Source organism: Heptranchias perlo, chromosome 4 (genome assembly GCF_035084215.1).
Source record: "Heptranchias perlo isolate sHepPer1 chromosome 4, sHepPer1.hap1, whole genome shotgun sequence".
Taxonomy (NCBI): Eukaryota; Metazoa; Chordata; class Chondrichthyes; order Hexanchiformes; family Hexanchidae; genus Heptranchias; species Heptranchias perlo.
The window spans coordinates 78782526-78802345 of record NC_090328.1 but is presented as its reverse complement, the minus strand read 5'-3'; the positions used below and the strand labels follow the sequence as shown (position 1 = coordinate 78802345).

Sequence of the window (19820 nt, the reverse complement as noted above, 5' to 3'; positions counted from 1 at the left end):
TGGATTATTGCTTCTGGCTGCTGATGCAGTTTTACCTGTTTTTGGAGGTCTCCTATATTTGAATACTAGGACTAGGGGATATAGCCTAACATTTAGAGCCAGGACTTGCAGGAGTGAAGTTAAGAAACACTTCTACATGCAAAGGGTGGGAGAAGTTTGGAATGCTCTTCTGCAAATGGTAATTGGTGCTAGCTCGCTTAATTTTAAGTCTGAGATTGGTAGATTTTTGAGAACCAAGGGTATTAAGGGATATGGGGCTAAGGCGGGTATATGGGGTTAGGTCACAGATCAGCCATAATCTTACTGAATGGTGGAACAGGCTCGAGGGGCTAAATGCCACTGCCACTTGCTGCCTCCTGTTATGCGCCACCTTCTCCTGCGAGAAAGCGGGACATGTGTCGATGAGTGTCCTGCAGGATGTTTGGGTGATGTGCCTGTCATGGTTGAATACCTGCTGGTGTGTGTGACCTGTAAGTTGTGGGTGTGCAGCTTGAAACGGTCTTATCCAATTTAATCCCGTCAATTTTTCAGTATAACCACTATGAGGGTTCAGCTGACAAGACTAAAATTTTTAGAGGGTTATATTGAATAACCCCCAAAAACGGGCGCTGGCATCGTGGTGCGCAATTAACCCGCGCCTGGTCATAGCAATGTAGGCAGCACCAATGTGGTAGGTACGTGCTGTCTGCATTGCTACAACCAGGCGTGGGTTAATCATGATTGACTTTCAATGATTGCTGCATGCAGCGCTACCTGGGCTGTTGATTGACTGCACGCACCAGCAGGGGGCCCCGATATTGGGAGTGGCTAGCACTATTTAAAAGCAGCCTTCACCTCTTAAAGGGGAGGTGCACTGTGGCTGCAGGAAGTCCTTTGGGAAGTAACTCTGTGCTGGATGATATTGAAGAATGGCTGTGCCTGGGAGACAGCGGCACCAAGATTCTCAGACGGTGCACTAGAGGCCTTGTTGGAAGAGGTGGACAGACGGAGGGGTATCCTACATGGAGGAGTCCAGCTTGAACTTGGCACAGGGCTTTGCGCAAAGCTTGGAGCCCATCCTTTTCCACATGGAACGGGTGGTCACCTCCATCAGCACACCTATGGAACCCACCATGATGCAGCATCTGATGACCAATGTCACAGCTTCCATTGCAGCACAAACATCTGCCATCCAAGGTTTGACTGGTGCATTTGGAGCTCAGACTGCTGCTATCGTGGCTCTGGGTTCCACTGTGGAACGGGGCTTCTAGGGCGTCACAGCAGTCCAGCAATCTGTTCTCCAGCAGATCACTGGGATTGCTGAGGCGCTGCCCTGGGAGAGTGGCAGTGGCGTCATGGAAGACGAACCAGCTGTCCTCTCTCAGGGTGACAGCATTCCTGCTCCCATCCCTACCACTCCGCCAGTGCACTTGCTGTTGCCTGTCAGCCAGCCAGGCCAGACTGCTGCAGCCAAGGTCGAGATGGTGCAGTCTGAAGCCGGGCCCTCCCAGCCCACAGCAGCTCGGGGTCGTCCTCCAAGGCCAGCTGCACTCTTCTCAGTTGGTCAGCAGCCTTCCACCACCCATGCTCCAGCTGTTGGGGATGTACCTCGTAGAAGCACAAGGGTGAATAGCATCAGGGATGGGCAATAAATGCCGGCCTCGCCAGCGACGCCCACATCCCATGAACGAATAAAAAAAAAAGTTTGTTTAAATCATTTCATGTGTAAATCTATAAATGTGGTTATGAATTTGTATTTGGTGGTGGTTTTCATTTCTGCGATGAGCTGAGGGAGGATGCAATGTGTAATCTTAAGGAGGACGATTTGATGGTCATGTAGGAGAGGAAAGGTAAGGAATGTGGGACTGTTGGTGAATGGGGAGGTGTCATTGAGGTAACTGGTGTCACTCATTAATCATCTGATCACTCAGGGACCTGGCAGACTGAGCCTGTCTACCTTGTTGCCTCCCAGCCTCTTCCTCCACTTCCTCCTCCTCTTTCGCTTCCTCCTCCTCCCTCTTCTAGCAGCTTGTCCTGCTCTATGTGGCCTCTCTGCATGCTCCCAGTCATATTCAATTCCCAGAGGAAGCCCTAGCAGGCCACCCATGTCTGGAAGCAACTTTGGTTAGCACACTATTTTAAATGCCGCTAACAGTGCTGCAAGACTAACCAGATCGCTGTCTATAGAATATTGCAACTTTCTCAAGTATAGGTAACTTCCACAAACATGTACAATTGTACCAGCAGCCAGAATAACTATTCCAGCAACTAACCTGTAACTCCTGCATGATCCCTTTAAATAGCGCTGGTAGGGGGGGTCCTTCCTGCCATTTAGGCCCTGTTCAGTCCTGTGCGAGGTTAAGACAGGGCGTTGGCTGGAGCATGGAGTTCCAAAATGCCACCTGTTGCTTCAAATCAGCGTTGTGCACTCATTTACGTCATAATCTCCCTACTCTACATGCTACCGGCGTTCGTTGGGTGCAACCACCTTTACCAAGATGCGTCCTGCGCACTTCACGTTCAAAATATGCATGTGAATCATGGATGCCATTTTCGGGGCTTAGGAATCCGTGGAGCACCTACAAAACTGGCACTACACGGCCCTATTTCACCCCCAGAGTCTTTACAAGCTGCAGAACTGAGGCCATGTCACATATCACCAGGGACTCAGATGTGTATGTCACAACTAGACTGACAGGTTCTTGGATTATACCCTACTGCCATAAGGCCAGGAACTGAATGTGTATCAACCATTAGACATTAGGGAGTATATGTCATCCAGTAAATTGTCAGAGGGATAAAAAGGTCGAATACAGATACCAGCAACTTCCCACAAGGACGGCAGAAGAAAAATGATGCCATCCACGCATTTATATGTTCATGCCTTTTTTTAAAAATGGGCAATGTACCAAACCTTAAATGGATTTCGAAACCTAGATTTTCTTCTATTGGGTAATTTAGATCAGAATGGCTAGCAACAGGTTTTAGACAGACTTAAATGGAAGTGTGCTGTTTGTACCCAATTTATCTAGGTGCAGATTTGGACAGATGTAGGGAGTACTCTTGTGATTTATACAGTTAATTGCATGTAAGTGAAACTTAAAAGAATGAGGACATTAAAGGGAAGTTGTAGAATAGGGGAACAAAACAATCTGTAAGCCTTTGGAGTGTCTCAAAAAATATCTAAACCCAAAGCAGCTTTTTCTGAGACTAGAGAAGCTGGGGACTAAGAAACAACACGCAAACATAAAGAGAAAGGAAATTCAAAGCACTGGTATGAGTCTGCAGGCAAATGACTTTGCAGCCCAGTAAAAAAAAAACGTGTTTGATGCTGCTGAAGTAGAATGTCAGCATTGCAGCATGTCTGCAAAAAGATGGAGCTTAGAATCCGGCCACAGCTGACCATTATTATCATTGAATGTGTCAACTCTACGCTGTATGGTAGCTGCAGGTATCCTTGCAGCAGATGACATAGCTCTGCATCTGCCTCTCTGCTGACCTGGAGCCTGTGAAGACAGTTCCCCACAATTATTACCAGGTAGGTGCCAGTGCCTGCAAATATGGTTGGTGACATATTGGTGCATGCAGCCAATCAGAGTACACTGGTTGTTTAGCATCCAAAAGTATGGTTAGTCAGGAGTGTACATTTTTTAGTGGTGCTATTGGGTGTGCTCTCCCAGCTTCCTTTGGGCAAGGGAGGCTCTGCACTAATCATCTGGCAGAGTGCAGCATGTTCCCCTCTCTGCAGATGCACATGTGTGGATACTAGCGAATAGGCACAGAGCACCTCTTGTGCAGCCTGACCTGCCTAGCAACCCTTCGTTGATCCTCTTATTCTTCCAAAGACATCAGATAGGAGAATTCCCTATGGGAAACCTATTGGCATCAGCAATGGTTCTGGGGGTAAAAGGTGATTTACAACAATTGGCACAAAGACTAAAGAGAACCGAAGTGCCAGCAAGACCAAAAGGAAATTGGTTGAGAAATAGCTGAAATACACTTACCTTAACATTGTTGTCTCCTTTCCATGGCTTTCCATTTAATTACTGTCACATAGCAACTCTGGACACCATATTACATGGATGTTATTTAAGTCCCGCATTCCCAAATGGTGGGAAATGGACCACACGACTACAAATTCATTTTTAAATAAATGTCCATCTGATTCGGACAGGCAGTTCCATTGCTGTTGGTCCAGTCTCCCCCGGAGCTACCTCGGGGCTCAAAGTGAGAGAGGAACTCCCGGCCATTGGCCATTATCATTATCTGATGTACACTGCCATAGTGGGTGGCTGACAGTGGAAAATCCAGGTGGCAGATTTCATACAGAGGTAGAAATTGCCAGGATTTGGATCACAAACTGAAAGTATTTCATCATCTCTAGAAACATTTCCAAATAAAATGTTACACAAAATATATTTTCGATAATAAAAACAGCCATCTATTATGGCCAAAAGCCTGAAATGCTGTGTAAAGACTGCTTTCATGCAATAATTTTGTAACAACATTATGAATAATGTGCAACCTGGAACTCTGTGAAAAATCAGTACCAGTTGTGTGAACTCGCGACACGTGACTAGTAGGTTCACCATAGCTTACATTGCAGTATAAAATGAACTGGGGCGGGGGAAGGGAGTAAGAGAAAGTGTGAGACAGAGAGAGAGAAAATGAATAAGAAAAAGGAAACATAAAAAGTGGCATTTTTCTATACAAAAGCTAAACTGTTTCTAACTACATTCTGTAGGTTTGCTGCAGCGTTCCTCACCTGAATGATATCCCGAGTCAAGCAGGATCCCCCTGTCCGGAACCCGAAAAGAGTCTGGACTCCAAACAGCTCCCCGGAGTGCTCCTTCGATCCTTGCACTGCATTGAAGTAGCGCTTTGCATTTTCACTTCCAACAACGGCACAGTGCAGTTGCTAATGCAATTGAGTAAAAAGATATTTCACAAACATCAGATCCAACAATGCGCCAGCTTTTTGTGGCTTTCAGAAAGTACTCACACAGCTTTAAATTGATGCAAGCAGCAATTCCTAGGGGTACCGAGTTTGTCAGACTTATGAGTAGATGTTGCCATTGTGGTTATAAATGCTGGTCTGCCTGGATCCATTTAGTAGTTAGAACATTTTCCATTTAATTCAAAGCATAAAATCTCAACATGCTTTGAATCTGAATGTTATGATATTCATATGCTAATATCCCTTCCTTACAAATGTTTCTGACAATTTAACAAAACATGCATTTTTACATTTTCAATACGTGATGAGCTTGGTGAAATTTGATGGTTTGGACACAGGGGCTATTCACAATGTCAGGGTTCTTGTACCTCACATACACAAATTTAGATTTTGTTTACAATCCCTCCTCCAAATGCTTTCTAATTCTTTCCTGAATGTCTTGTCTCATGCTGGGATGCAGGTCTACAAGCACCAGCAGTCTTCCAGCACCTTGCCCAAGTGGCATTTCTTTATGACTGTCAGTAGACTATTTGGCAGTGTGGGTCATCACTCTGTCCTCACTCACCATTCAGACATGTCCATTCACTACAGTCAAATTTTGTTTGATATTACTCCTGTGAAGCGCCTTGGGATGTTTTACTATGTTAAAAGCGCTACATAAAGGCAAGTTGTTCTTGTTGTTGTTTCAGGAATCACTAAACAGTAACCAGGAGCCTTGGTCGATTTTATCCTCTGCTCTGCCAGGGGATCCATCCCAAGTCACACAAACCTGTAGGCAGCCAGAAAAGCTGGCGGCCTCTGCCTATGAGAGCAGTGCATCTTTAAGTGGGCCCTGGAGTCTTCAAAGACAACACTTACTTCTCGTCTCCTATAAAGCACTGCTACTGAATACAGGGTTGTCATCAGCAGCAATGATATAAGTGCAGCATTACACCGACATTATGTTGTCCTTTCACAAATTAACAGAAACAATAACATTAACCGCAGATGATGTGGAGATGCCGGTGATGGACTGGGGTGGACAAATGTAAGGAGTCTTACAACACCAGATTATAGTCCAACAGCTTTACTTGAAATCACAAGCTTTCGGAGCTTTCCTCCTTCGTCAGGTGAGTCCTCCTTCGTCAGCACTCACCTGACGAAGGAAGAAAGCTCTGAAAGCTTGTGATTTCAAATAAAGCTGTTGGACTATAACCTGGTGTTGTAAGACTCCTTACATTAACCGCAGAATACAATATTTAGCAAGTTAAATTCTTGTTATGAGCTAATTTTTATCAATCACTTTTGGATAAAGAAAATCTATTTATAATTCCATAGCTGTTGATAGGGGAGGCTGAGAGGAGATTTAATTGAGGTCTATAAAATTATGAGGGGCCTAGTTAGAGTGGATAGGAAGGACCTATTTCCCTTAGCAGAGAGGACAATAACCAGAGGCATAGATTTAAAGTAATTGGTAGAAGGATTAGAGAGGAGTTGGGGAGAAATATTTATCACCCAGAGGGTGGTGGGGATCTGGAACTCACTGCCTGAAAGGGTGGTAGGGGCAGAAACCCTCATCACATTTAAAAAGTACTTGGATGTGCATTTGAAGTGCTGTAACCTACAAAGCTACGGACCAAGAGCTGGAAAGTGGGATTAGGCCGGATAGCTCTTTTTCGGCCAGCGCAGACATGATGGGCCAAATGGCCTCCTTCTGTGCTGTAAATTTCTATGATTCTATGAAAAAACGTAACATCTCATGTGAAGATAGAATTGCTAAAAAAAAATACTAAAACATTGAGAGACTTTTACTCATCGCAATAACTCTAACAGGGAGGATTCACCTTTACAGGATTGTCATGGCTCACTTTGGTACCTTTTTATCCTTAGACCATCTAAGAGACAAGTATACTCACCTGATCTACAATTTAAAAAGGCTTGCTTAGAAAAGCCTCAAAAAGAATGAATTATTATTGCAACTAGAAGTAGATGAAAAGTTAAGAAATACTGAGTACTATTAATTGCTCACCTGCTTATAAACCTGGCGCAGGTACATGATTTCTTCAACCGTACCCAATGAAATCAGTCGGAAGACTTTAACATCTCTGCACTGACCAATGCGATAAGCTCTGCAGTGAGGTGGGAAAAGAAAGTATTTGTTGAAGTAAGAAGTATGCTCTTGTCACCTGTAACTAGTCAGGAATAGACAGATATAATGCGGCAGTAAATGGATTTCACATTTCTTTGATAGCAGTCAATATTACCAACACAAATAATCTTAACAGAAACCAATTGATCAATGTTCGAGGAAAATTGAATTTGGGGCCTTGTGAAAATGACCTGATTTAAAAAAAACACATGCTGGAAATCGGAAATAAATAAATAAAATGCTGGAAATGCAAAGCAAATCAGCCATCATCCAAGAGAGAAAGTTAATTTCTTGAGTGAATCCTTCCAATTAAACCAGTTCCCATCCTGTGAGTGATCACTGACATGCTGGTATTTCCAACATTTTATGCTATTATTTGTGAAAATCTAATGCCAGGTTACCATGGTTTGTGGTGGTTTCAGGGATAAGCACAGACACAAATGATAAAGCTGACCATGGAACAGGAAGACTTCAGTGTTGCTGAGACTAAGGGGAGGAATTTAATTTGAAGTGCAAACCCCCTCCCACAAAGTCATCAATTTGAGGCCTGGTTTCTTTTAACTCCCGGGCAGTATTTACATCTCACTGGCTAGCTGCCCACCTGAAACAAGCAGAAAAAGGAAGCTGTCTGACTGCCGGCAGGTGAAAATCGACACCACTCAGGTAAGTAGCGTCAGGGGGCTGATGTTTCAGCAGGGTCTCGTGGGTCAGAGGGGGAGAGCTGGGACAGCAGGGGCCTCTTCTTCCTGCAGACCACATTTCACTGAGAAGGGCAGTCATGACGAGCACCCCGCTGAGTTGGTAGTTAAAATGCCATTGGGGTCCTAATATCATATGACCCCAATATGCATGTATTAATGAGCCTCCCGCTTGACGGCCGCCTAAAATAAAGGGCCCAATTAAGGTGGCGGAGGGCAGGAATCGAGCGGCAAATTTTCTGAGCTGTTTTTAACTGTGCGGCTGTTAAGACCTTTACTTTTGAAAACAGAACCATTAGTCATGACATCAACAAGGCCCAGTGGTTGGATGTTGCTATTGACTGGAATAAGTCAGCTTGTCCACACAGGAGGGGAAACTAGACGAGGAGTTGTCATTGTGGCCAACAGTTTCATGATAACTAGTAACTGGCAGAATGCAAGCTTTAGGAAGTCTGGGAGCAGCATGGCCCTTAGGAAAAACGTAGGAGGACCCCAAAAAAGAAACAAATAAATTGATCACATACCTGTCAATAGCTTGCAGATCGTTAGCTGGATTCCATGTTGGGTCAAACATCACAACAACATTTGCTCCAACAAAATTTAGTCCTAAGCCACCAGCCCTGTGATGAAACAAAAACAGATGTACAGCCAAACAATGGCAAGATATAACATGTAATTCTTTTGTGGATACAGTAATTTACCTGTCTTTAAAGAATAATTAATTGAAATGATTACACAATCTGCAAATTCTGCACATCTTACATTGTGGACACCAAGCAAATGTTGATGTCTTGTGTGCTGTTGAATTCCTTCACTATCCTGACCCTCTCCTCCGTCTTGGTTTTCCCATCAAGTCGACGATAATCCAACCCAGTTGCCATGCAGTATCTCTCCAGCACATCCAAAAGCTGATGGAACACAAACATTTTACACAAACAGGAAACAAGCTCAGTCAGTTCTGCACATTGCCCACTTCCTGTTTAGACAGTGAAGCATCTCTCCAATACCTTAATTTTCACTGGGTACATAATTACATTTTCATTTTCAAAAATTTTGCATTTACAGCACCACAATGTAGTTTTTAGTTGAGATGGAGTTAAGGTTTTTGTATTTTTTCCCACAATACTGAAGTAAGTTTTTCTTTTCCAAAGGTGCTTTCCTGTTTTAAAATGCAATAGGCAATAAACACCCATTCTCCTGCCTTCAGCTCCACTCTGGAAAGTAAGTGGTTTGACTCACTTGTTCTGCTAGTGGCAGACTCATTTTCTTCGTGAGTCTTGGGACTTGCTAAAAGATTTGCGAGTTCTGTTTCTGCCCTGTGTTTGGTGGAGAAGTAAAACGTGGGTGAGTGGCGGCAGGAGGCCAGTATAGAGCCACTCCCTCGAAACCAGCAAAGTAAAAGTGCCTTCAGTAAATTTAAAGTAGATATATGAGAAAAACCGTCTATACTTAAGGGGGTTACCTCCGTCTGTTTAAACTCAGTATATGAAGCACGTTTTCTTGCATTACAATGACATTAACTTTTTTGTTTAAAATTAGCAGAGAATAATATATTAGAAGGAGTGAAAAATATGTGCGATAAACTACCATGCAAGATAACAAGAAGCAAAACACTGCAAATATTCAAAATACAATTAGGTATCACGATGGGCGAGTTAACGTACTTAAGGGATGAGATTTAATTGACGGAATGACCTTTCTTCATCTCTTACTTTTCTTCTGTTTTTATATGCACCATAAGGCTGTTTTGACATGGATTGGACGTCTGTAACAATCTCACACTGATACATAGGGATGGATGGAGGTTCAAAATAATAAATAAAATCACACTTATCTGTTTATATTATGTTTGAAAACATTATTATTTAGTAGTCAGAATATACTTAAACAGCACACAAGAAGAAAAGAAATTAAGTGTAATAAATACACTTACTCTTGAATCTGCTGCATTTGTAAAAAACATAAATTAGAAAATAATTGATTCAGGTGTGTTTTAAAGTTTAAACTTTCTCCTTGATGTGAGCCATTTGCAAGACATCATCAGACATCCTTGGAATAAAAATGGGACAATTTCACACATCGGGGAGGGTTAAAATTATTCCTGGCATGCTTTTTTCTGTTGCAAACCATATGATACCTGTATTGGGAATAGTCAAATGGATAGCTTTTAACTGAAGAAATGGAGTCAGAGGGAATACGGCAAACCTTAAAAGAAAATAAAAATCGCAACCACAATGTTAAAAGAATAAACAAGAAACTTTCCGGAGCTGAAATCCTTATGATGAATATAATATCAGCTATGAAGCTTGCCACAACCAAGCAAATTACTTTGTAAAGCTTGCATTTTACTTAATCCATAAATCACGTTGGGGCATGGACTGATTTGGAAAACGGTCACTGGGAAATATGTTTCCCTTCAAACTAGGATCACTTTGCATGGACCAGTTGTCAAGTTGTAACTGGAGATACAAAGCCTGAGAATTAATGACAGGGAAGGGGTTTGATAGGATGGATGTGGAGAAACTGTTTCCACTTGTGGGTGAGTCCAAACAAGGGGGCATAAATATAAGTTATCCACCAGAAGATCAAATAAAGAATTTAGGAGGAATTTCTTTACACAGAGAGTGGTGAGAATATGGAACCCGCTGCCACATGGAATGGTTGAAGCAGATCGCATTGATGCATTAAGAGGGGGCTTGAAGCATACATGAGAGAGAAGGGAAGAGAGGGATACGAGGGCAGTGTGGGATGAGGTAATTAGAGTGAGTGGAGGGGGCTCGTGTGGAATATAAACAGCGGCATAGACCAGTTGGGCCGAATGGCCTGTTTTTATGCTGTAGATTGTATGTAATTCAATGTAATGGATTCATATAAAACTCCTATATAAGACGGAATTTTAACCTGCAGACTGAAATCTCGTCCCAGTTTGTTGGCTATGAAATGCAATAAAATATAGATATTGGAAGCCTGACAGTCTATGTAATATCAGGAGTTGCTGAAATAAATACTCAGGAAGTATAAGTTATCTCTTTAAAAAATAACTTTGCTTTTGAGAAGTGTAACTGGGATTGATTTAAAATAAAATTATTCAAAGAGACGATTGGATAGCCAAATGTCTAAAATAAATCCACGTTTAAAAAAGCAAACTGGCAGTTATTGTGGATAATTTTCATTCAAAAAAGTAAGTTTTTCTCCCCTTCAATGTTCTTCCTTACAAACACTGGCCCTTGCTACTAATCCTCCAGTACTTCACCCAACAATTTTTAAATAATCTGTTTCTTAAGTATAACTACTTTTTTGCAAAAATATGTTCTCACAACACTGGAAAGAAAAGGCAATTTTGATTGACCAAATTTGGTGCAATATACAGCATTTATATTTTATGGATTCTCAGGCAAGAATTCATTGACAAGTACAAATTGCATTATGTTGCTGAATAGAGTTTTTACTATAGAGATAATGCCCCAATTTCATTTCACATTAAAAACTTATGCAGATGTATATGATACAACATCCCAAATCAGAACTTTTAAGAATTGTTCACAGTAATCAGCCACTAAAGCCTTATTTACAATGGTAAATTATGGGTCAAACCAGAAAGTCCAACCTCAAAATCCCAATATAAATTCTTCAAGCTATGTCTGCCAAGTTGTTCCCAGCTTCATATAATGCAACTTCTGAGAGAGATTTCACACCAGGGAAATTTGGAGCTATTGCTACTAAATCACCACTAAGTTTACACTTGCACCTGCATCTACCTCATTTACTTTGAACTGAAAAATTAGATTGCAAAAAGCCCTGGACCCTCTTTAAAAAAAACAAAAAAGAAATCACCTTTCCGTTTAACTACTATGCTTTGCTCAGTGAAAGCTATATTTTTATAATGTATAAATCAAATACAGATGTTTAATACTAAAGCAAAGGTTGAGTGTAAGTGGACATCATAAATTAACAAAATACTTACCTATGCCAACAAATATTTTTTTGCTAAAAATACTGGGGGCCAATTTTCATGGGGTTCTCCTGATTGCCCACTGCAACTTCGGTAGAAAATCTGTGGAAAGCCCGGAAAAATGACGTAAATGGCGTTTTTGCTGTTTTTCCGGAGTTTCTGTTACTCTTCCGCCGAAGTTATGTCAGATGAGCGGGAGAACCCCCGCAGAAATTCATCTGTAGTAACTTTACAGATCCCTAGTTTACACTGGGATTTTAAGGTTAGATTTTCTGATCCAATTCTCCTAGCTGCCATTTTATTTAATTGGAGCAAGTATTAGCTGGGGTCAAAAATCAGAAGCTTTTACACACCATGTTTTTTTCCTCCTACAATTGTAATCGTTTACTCACAAAAGCTCCTCTTTAAGCACAAACTAAACTTTGAGGGATACAGTGACCGTACTCTCTCAAACTGTAGTAAACATTCCTTTTCTGAAATGTAGTGGGACAAAGCTTAGATTTTAGATCTATTTTTATTTTCCTTGTAATGTTCAAAATAAATATACACAAAGAAAAACATTTACAACACTAGTCTTTTTGGTGGGCTCTTCTAAATATTATAAATCTACAAGATTTTCTGATGAGGCAGGACTGTTTGATACAACCTTTCTTAGTCTGGATTGATGCAATAGCTTCAGTAGGAAAACAAAAAAATGACATGGTCTGTTCAAGATAGCAACCAAAATTAAACTAACTGATCACAGGCTTGATTCTGTAGTTTAACAAGACGAGAAAGAATAGTAGCAGCATGATATACACCACTACTGTGCAAATCCTTACTCAGGTGAATTGTGAACAATATTCTTTAATTTTTGACAATTTATTGGTTTAGAAACAATGGCTGAGGCTAAAACAACTCTACAAAGCTAACGTAAGGTTTGGGGAAATCCTGAAGATTACTTGACTGCACTTGGAATGTCCTCTAATGCAATATTTGAAACAAAATCTAGAGAAGTTATTATTTTGACAGAACAGTCTACTTAAGAGGGATAGTTCTTCCTGCCAGCTGGTGGAGCCAGCTTTGTCAACCATCAGGTCTCTGTTTAATTGCCGACTTCCCCAAAAGGACGCAGTTGACTCAATTTTTGTCTAACATCAATAGAGAGCCCTATATGGCCCCACGTATATTTCAATGAAATGTGAAGCAAATGTGGTTTACACAATGATTTATTTAGCTGATGGAATCCAGACATAATCTTAGGCAGAAAATGAGGTTGGAATCTTAAGGATCTTCTGCGACTGACGCATCCAGTTCCCTAACCTTTATCCACAGATGCTGCCTGAGTGTTTCCAGCATTTTCTGTTTTTAGGAATATAGGAACAGGAGTAGGCCATTTAGCCCTTCGAGTCTGTTCCGCCATTCAATGAGATCATGGCTGATCTGTGACCAAACTCCATATACCTGATGTAGCCCCATGTCACTTAATACTTTTGGTTAACAAAAATCTATCAATCTCAGATTTAAAATTAACAATTGAGCTAGCATCAACTGCTGTTTGCAAAAGAGAGTTCCAAACTTCTACCACCTTTTGCATGTAGAAGTGTTTCCTAACTTCATTCCTGAAAGTCCTGGCTCTAATTTTTAGGCTATGTCCCCTAGTCCTAGACTCCCCAACCAGCGGAAATAGTTTCTCTCTACCCTATCAGTTCTCCATAATATCTTGAAAACTTCGATCAAATCACCCCTTAATCTTCTAAATTCTAGGGGCAACAACCCTAGTTTTTGTAATCTCACCTCATAATTTAACCCTTGGAGTCCGGGTATCATTCTAGTAAAACTACGCTGCACTCCCTCCATGGCCAGTATATCCTTCCTAAGGTGCGGTGCCCAGAACTGAACACAGTACTTACTCCAGGTGTGGTCTAACCAGGTCTTTCCAGCTGTAGCATAACTTCTACCCCCTTGTATTCTCGTCCTCTAGATAAAACGGCCAGCATTCCATTAGCCTTTTTGATTATTTTCTGTACCTGTCTATGACATTTTAATGATCTTTGTATATGGGTCTCTAAGTCTCTTTGGACCTCCACTGTTTTGAGCTTTTCACCATTTAGAAAGTACCCTGATCTATCCTTTTTAGGTCCAAAGTGGATGACCTCACACTTGCCTATACTGAAATCCATTTGCCACAGTTTTGCCCATTCACTTAATCTATTAATATCTCTCTGTGATTTTATACTTCTATCTACACTGCTTACAATGCTGGCTATCTTTGTGTCATTGACAAACTTGGATATGTGGCTCTCTATCCGTCATCTGAGTCATTAATAAATACAGTGAATATCCCTAATCTTTACGGTTGACACTAAAGTACTGATTGCATTCGGTGCCAAGGATGTCCATTTTATTTAAAGCTCTCTCTGGATTATCTCTCTCTATTTTATTACATTTGCATGTGGTGAAACTCTGCTTGAGTATGGTCAGTATTAAGCACGTAACAGTGAGTCTGATTGGTCTGTCACCTCTGCAGGAACCAATCAGGTGCCAGAACCGGGCTCCCAGTAAATAGGCATGCTCAACCAGCTCCTCATCTCATATTTCCAGCCCCGGGCCTCGTTCTTCAGCTTCAGGGCTCATGTCTAGGCTCTCCATACCCTAAATACAACATTTTTAATTTGTATTATTTACATTCATTTCTATTTTGGCCTCCAGACTCTGTGTTGTTTCTTCAAAGTACTTCAGCACCTCAGCGATTAGTATAGTCTAGAAAGTTGGCCATCTTCTGACGGTGTTTAGTAGGGCCCAGATGGGTCTTAAGATGTGACCATAAGAAGTGATTGCTAAAAATAAACTTCCAGTACTCCCCCCAAAACTCAAATTTTAAACTTCCAAGAAAGGAAATAATTTAACTTAAAACATGTTTATAACTTAATATATATGAAACATATAAATTGATACTCAACTTTGGCATTGTGAAAGAAATGGAAAACTCACCAGTTTCATAAGAAAAATATTACAGCTCATTAAATTCAGAGTGAAATACTGCAGTCTGAACTTATACCAATTTAAGTAATACTGAGCAATGATTTTTAAGGAAATTAATTATAACCTGAAATAAAGGGGTCACAAGGTAATATTAAACCATCTTCAATTAAAAGTCAAATAACTTTTCTCCATATTAAAGTTAATAATAGCACTGAAATAACATTAATTAAAGTTCTCTATAAACCACAAATTTAAAACTGAAATAGATCATGTGATTACCAATTCAAGAAACTCATCCATTATAAGGAGATAGATTAAAAACACAAATTCAGTGGTTAAATCAAAATAAAAGTAAACCAACTCAACTTAAGTCACAAATGAAACTTTTACTTTTAAAGGTCAAATATTCAACCACTATATTAATGTACATAGCGGCCCAAAGATATATATAATTTCCATCCGTTGGTGCTGACTGATATCTAATTGGTCTATGGTAAGCATGTGGATGTCAATCTGATTGGTCTGTCTGATCAGCTGGGACCAGATGACAAACCTGCACCAAACTTCTAGCAGCAACAGGTTCAATCAGGTCCTGGCTCCTGTCTATAGCCCCATTCTGGAACTCGCCTTCCTAGCTTCAGACTGTGGCCTCCCCTTCACCATCCACCTGCTCTGCTAAGTTTTTTCAAGCACCCCTTTTTGTACTTTGAGTCCTGCAAATAATCAGATTAAAAAGGACTCTAGGTGTGAGTTGGAAGAGAGGTCTGCAAATGTCAGCAGAGCTTGCAGCAGATGCATGGGGAAAGTGAGAACAGGCCAAGCAGAGTGAAACCAATGACATAAACCCAGGGGAGGGGATGGGGTTGGGGATGTGATTGCTGGGAAGAAGGAAAACAAAACAGCAAAATACCCAGATGAGGTGAAGGTAGCAAGAAGAAAGAAAACAAAGAGAGAAGGTAAAGACAAAATACAAAAGGAGGCAGAAGAAGGGGAAGAGAGGAGAAAAGTAAGGAAACAGGAAAAATAAAAAGAGGAAAGAAGAGGGAATCATTAAAATATAAAGAAAAATACAAGTGAGGTAATATTTTTAAAATAAAGAACTGGAGGGTGGTCCTGTGATGCATGCCAGATAGGAAATGAATTAGTGCCAGCAAGTGGACACATGGACAATTTGCACATGAACCACGCCACAGCTATGTGATTTGACTGCAGCAGGCCAGGGTCCTTGGGGGCACCATGGCAGTTACACCCCTGCACCAGTCCAGCTACCAACTGGTGAGTCAGAAGGGTCAGAATCTCAATCTGGATATCAGATGCATACTTACTACCTGAGCTAGGAACTGTGGCCTGATTCTCTGTATTTGGAGCAGGCCCAGGAGTATAGAAATGGAGTGTGCCTGGTACTCTAAGCAATACAACTGTGAGAAATACCTATGGTACAAGCTCTCCATCAATATCACACAGATGACAAAGATGCCAAAGCTTGGCAACATAGCCCAGACAAAATGTGAGCAGGGGAGGGGGCGCAGTTCATGAGAGAAATGTGGGATCACATCAGTCCTGAATACTAAATCTTTTACTTTTTATCCACTATCAATGCTGCAGACATCACTCGTCGTTTCAAAAGGAGCATGTATCAGTTTGTGGAAACTGGATTAAAAATCTTGCAGCTAGGAGTTTATGAAGAGGTGAAAGGCCTGATTTTTGGTCTATGACGTCCAATGGGCAGGCAGTGGGTAGAGCATACGCAATGCCCACCAAACGTTGTCAAGGAGAGGCCTGAACCATTTTGATGGTTGGCCTCATTTTAATGTAGCTGGCGAGCTTCCCATATAATTTCAGCACTGATAGGCAGCTTGCCATCTTGGGAGGGCAGGAAACTTGGCGAGGCAGACACTGAGCATGAGCCTGTAACAGCACCTTAAAGGGGAGGGCTGGACGGATCAGAGGTAGGGAAGTGACGGAGGGTATAACTTAAGAGGCTGAGGACTTTTCAGAAGGAGCATGGAGGGCAATTCAGGTGAACTTGAAGGCTCAAAACTACCAAAATGTATAAATTAATAATATTCCCAGAACTGTCCCCGGTGATTCCCTTTAACCTATGTTAAACCTGGCCGTTTCCTGCCCTGTACATTGAACAGAAGCCTTGCTGGTGAGGAGGAAATTGGCATCGGAGTCTGAAAGATGTCAAAGGATGTGGCTTTGCACAGAATAATGAGGCTCCCATCTGTTTGCAAGACTTCTTCTGAGACTTGTGCCTTTTTGTCCCCATCAGGGAGTACCAGCTGCTGGAATCTCCACTTACTAACCCTAGTCAAGCCTTGTACACAATCATGAATTTTGATGCAAAGCGGATGTAATGACAAACAGGAATAAAAATAAAAATGGTGCTTGGAGGGAAGTTACTTCCACAGCTCTTTTCTTTGAAAGAGATACTGGGAGTCCAGCAGACAATAGTCAGACTATTGTCCTTCCTGAACAGTTTTTAGGTATAGCATGACCTGTGATGAGAACTTTGGGACTGGAATAGTCTCCAGTGTTACCAATGACAAAGACTATTCAGTTTCTGTGCACTGGGTTGGGATGTACCTTGTACTCGGCAGTGCAAGCTCACAACTTGCCTAATTGTATCAGATACATGCCAGTTAAGTGGAGTTTAGGGAGGTCATATTTAAGCATTTGGTGCTGCACACAATTATGCTTAGTAGGGCTTGGTGCAGCTCTAATTTTAAAAGAACTGCTTGCTGTTGAAATATGATGACTTGACGACGGGTAGCCCCAAGCTATTCGTCACCAGCACATCAGGAAGAGTGGATCTCTCCCAGTGCATACATCAAAAAGGTCTAGCTTTGACTCACTACACTCAACATGGGTGATGAGGACAAACATTAGAAGCAGTCTGCACTTCAGAAACCCAAGACGCAGAGGCTGGGTGTAACCTACACCGGAACCAAAGAGTTTGGACTGCTGCTACCACATGCCAACTTTGATGCAAAATGTAAATAGCAGTGCAAAATTCTGAGAGATTTGGCCAAAAGGTGAATCTGGAAATGTCTCCATTTCATACTGCTTTGCTCGACTTACTTCACAGAAGTGGGAACTTGAAGATGGTGACTCATGAACAAGTATTATAAGCTTTTTGGCCTTGACAATGACAGACAATCTGTTTCAACCACCCTGCATTTAATTAACTTTTCAAGTTGCTGTAGCGTGTCTTTACTTTGTGCTGTTAAATGGAACATTTTCTCCCACCCACAGTGGCACCAAGAATAGAACTAATTTTGCACCATCATTTTCCGTAGTAAATCATACACATTTGCTTCTTTCATCTGGTCACATAACCATACTATTGAACCAAATGGGACTGCATAAATTTGACATTCCACCAAAATTATTCTACTTCACTCAATGTGCAATTCCAGGCTATATGAAATAGTCCTTTTAGGGGCTAACAAAAAGGATGGAAAATATGAAGCAATTCAAATACAAGGGGCATGATTTGAGCTTGGAGCCGGGAACCCAGCCCGTGCGTGGATATTTGCTTGGGGAACCAGGAGGTTCTGCAGTATTTGTGCTTCAGGGTTTCCCACGCGGCAGGCAGTCAGACTGACAGGCAGGCTGTCTATCGGAAGGAAAGGAGCCGCTAATTGGAGAGGAGGGAGGGAGGGAAAGAGAGATCGTGGGCCATGGAAGAAATCGGGGGTTGGGGGGGGTGGAGGTGGAATTCATCATCGGTTGGGGGGGGGGTCAGATGATCACGGGGGTCCTGTCACGCCAGGTGAGCCTGTTGGGCCTGAATGAAGCACTCCTGCTCATCCTGGCCCACAAGCAATTCAATAAAGGCACTCATCTCATGGATCCAGCCCTTCTCGCCCACTTTCATCTGAACTGAGTCAGAAGCGATGGGAAACCCGAACAGGTAAGGTTACATTTGTTTTACATTTCTAATACACAAAAAATTAAGTGCCTCAACTATCACAGTGAGGTACATTGCCCCTTTAAGTATCGGCCTGCCGGCTTTAAGTGGGGACGAGACGCATCCTAATGCGCCTGGGTTAAACCTGGACGTGGGCGCGTTGGAGCCGGGATGCGGTCACGCTGAAGATTTCAACAATTTTTACTACCAACCCACCCCCAGCCCACCCATCCGTAGGGGTTAAAAGTACCCCAAAGGATACTGCAAGTAGTTGTCTATATTTTCTAAGACTGGGCAACAGCCATTTTTTAAAAATCAGTACGGCCCGATAACACTCCTCAGCACTATATCTGTCTTAGCATTCAGCAGGTCACTAAAATAGTAATTAACCTCAAAAAGCTTTTAAAAATTTACAGAATTTTGATAACAATGCCATAATTGGCAGAATGTAGATTCTAGACGTTGGGAGTTTATGAAAAAATAAACCACTCCAGATGTAACTCGCACAACCACTCCATGGTTTATTTTTCATAAATCACCATCCCTGTTGTGCATCCTCCCTGTAATTGTGGAATTAAAAGGGTTTTCAGTCAGTGCGAGGGGGAGATCCCATTAAACAAGTATTTTAAAACTTCTTCCTGCCAAAAGTGCAAGGTGACTCACAAATGGTTAGCTTGTATATGAATCCCAACCAGAGTATCTCAGGTTTTTTCTGTACACTCATACAAAATGTTTTTGCTTCATTCGTCGGCAAACCATATTTGAACATGGTTACGCACCTTGGTAGAGAGGGAGAAGAGCAAGATTTTGTCCTGGTTTCTTCTACAGTGGTCCAAAAGCCGCTGAAGAACCTGAAAGCACAGACGGTGACATTGATATTTCAGCATTCTGATTTGCAGCTCACAATAGGTACTGTGCCGTTATTGTGAAAATTTCTGTAATGAATGAGATAGAGAGGAAATTGGGAAGGTGGACTGAAGTGTAAAGCAATTTTAAAAAATAATTATATTCACGTAAGCAGCTAAAGAAACACCAGACCTAATTGCATATGTTAGGGGTTTGATAAAGTACTATCATGCATATGATTACAAGGGAACAAAGTTCCTTGTCCACTTATAGAGGAAGCTCTGAAGATGATAGTCAGGCTAGTCAGTTCAGTGTACTCTGGTGGAAGGATCTGGAAGACAATGGGCTCGATTTTAAAAGGGTAGCGGGATGGCAACGGG

The 19820-nt window shown here is 41.7% G+C and overlaps 1 protein-coding gene across 5 annotated transcripts in view; it reads right to left on the bottom strand.

Annotated features, from left to right (window-relative positions):
• Positions 1-19820, bottom strand: part of ercc6l2 (excision repair cross-complementation group 6-like 2) — a 104431-nt gene that overhangs the window by 28857 nt on the left and 55754 nt on the right. For all 5 annotated transcript variants that reach the window (XM_067983198.1, XM_067983196.1, XM_067983195.1 and 2 more), the window contains 5 exons: positions 19374-19445; positions 8525-8670; positions 8287-8382; positions 6945-7044; positions 4745-4897 (listed from right to left, as the gene is read on the bottom strand). In XM_067983198.1, coding sequence (XP_067839299.1) covers positions 4745-4897; positions 6945-7044; positions 8287-8382; positions 8525-8670; positions 19374-19445 — 567 coding nt within the window. The remainder of the gene's footprint in view (positions 1-4744; positions 4898-6944; positions 7045-8286; positions 8383-8524; positions 8671-19373; positions 19446-19820) is intronic.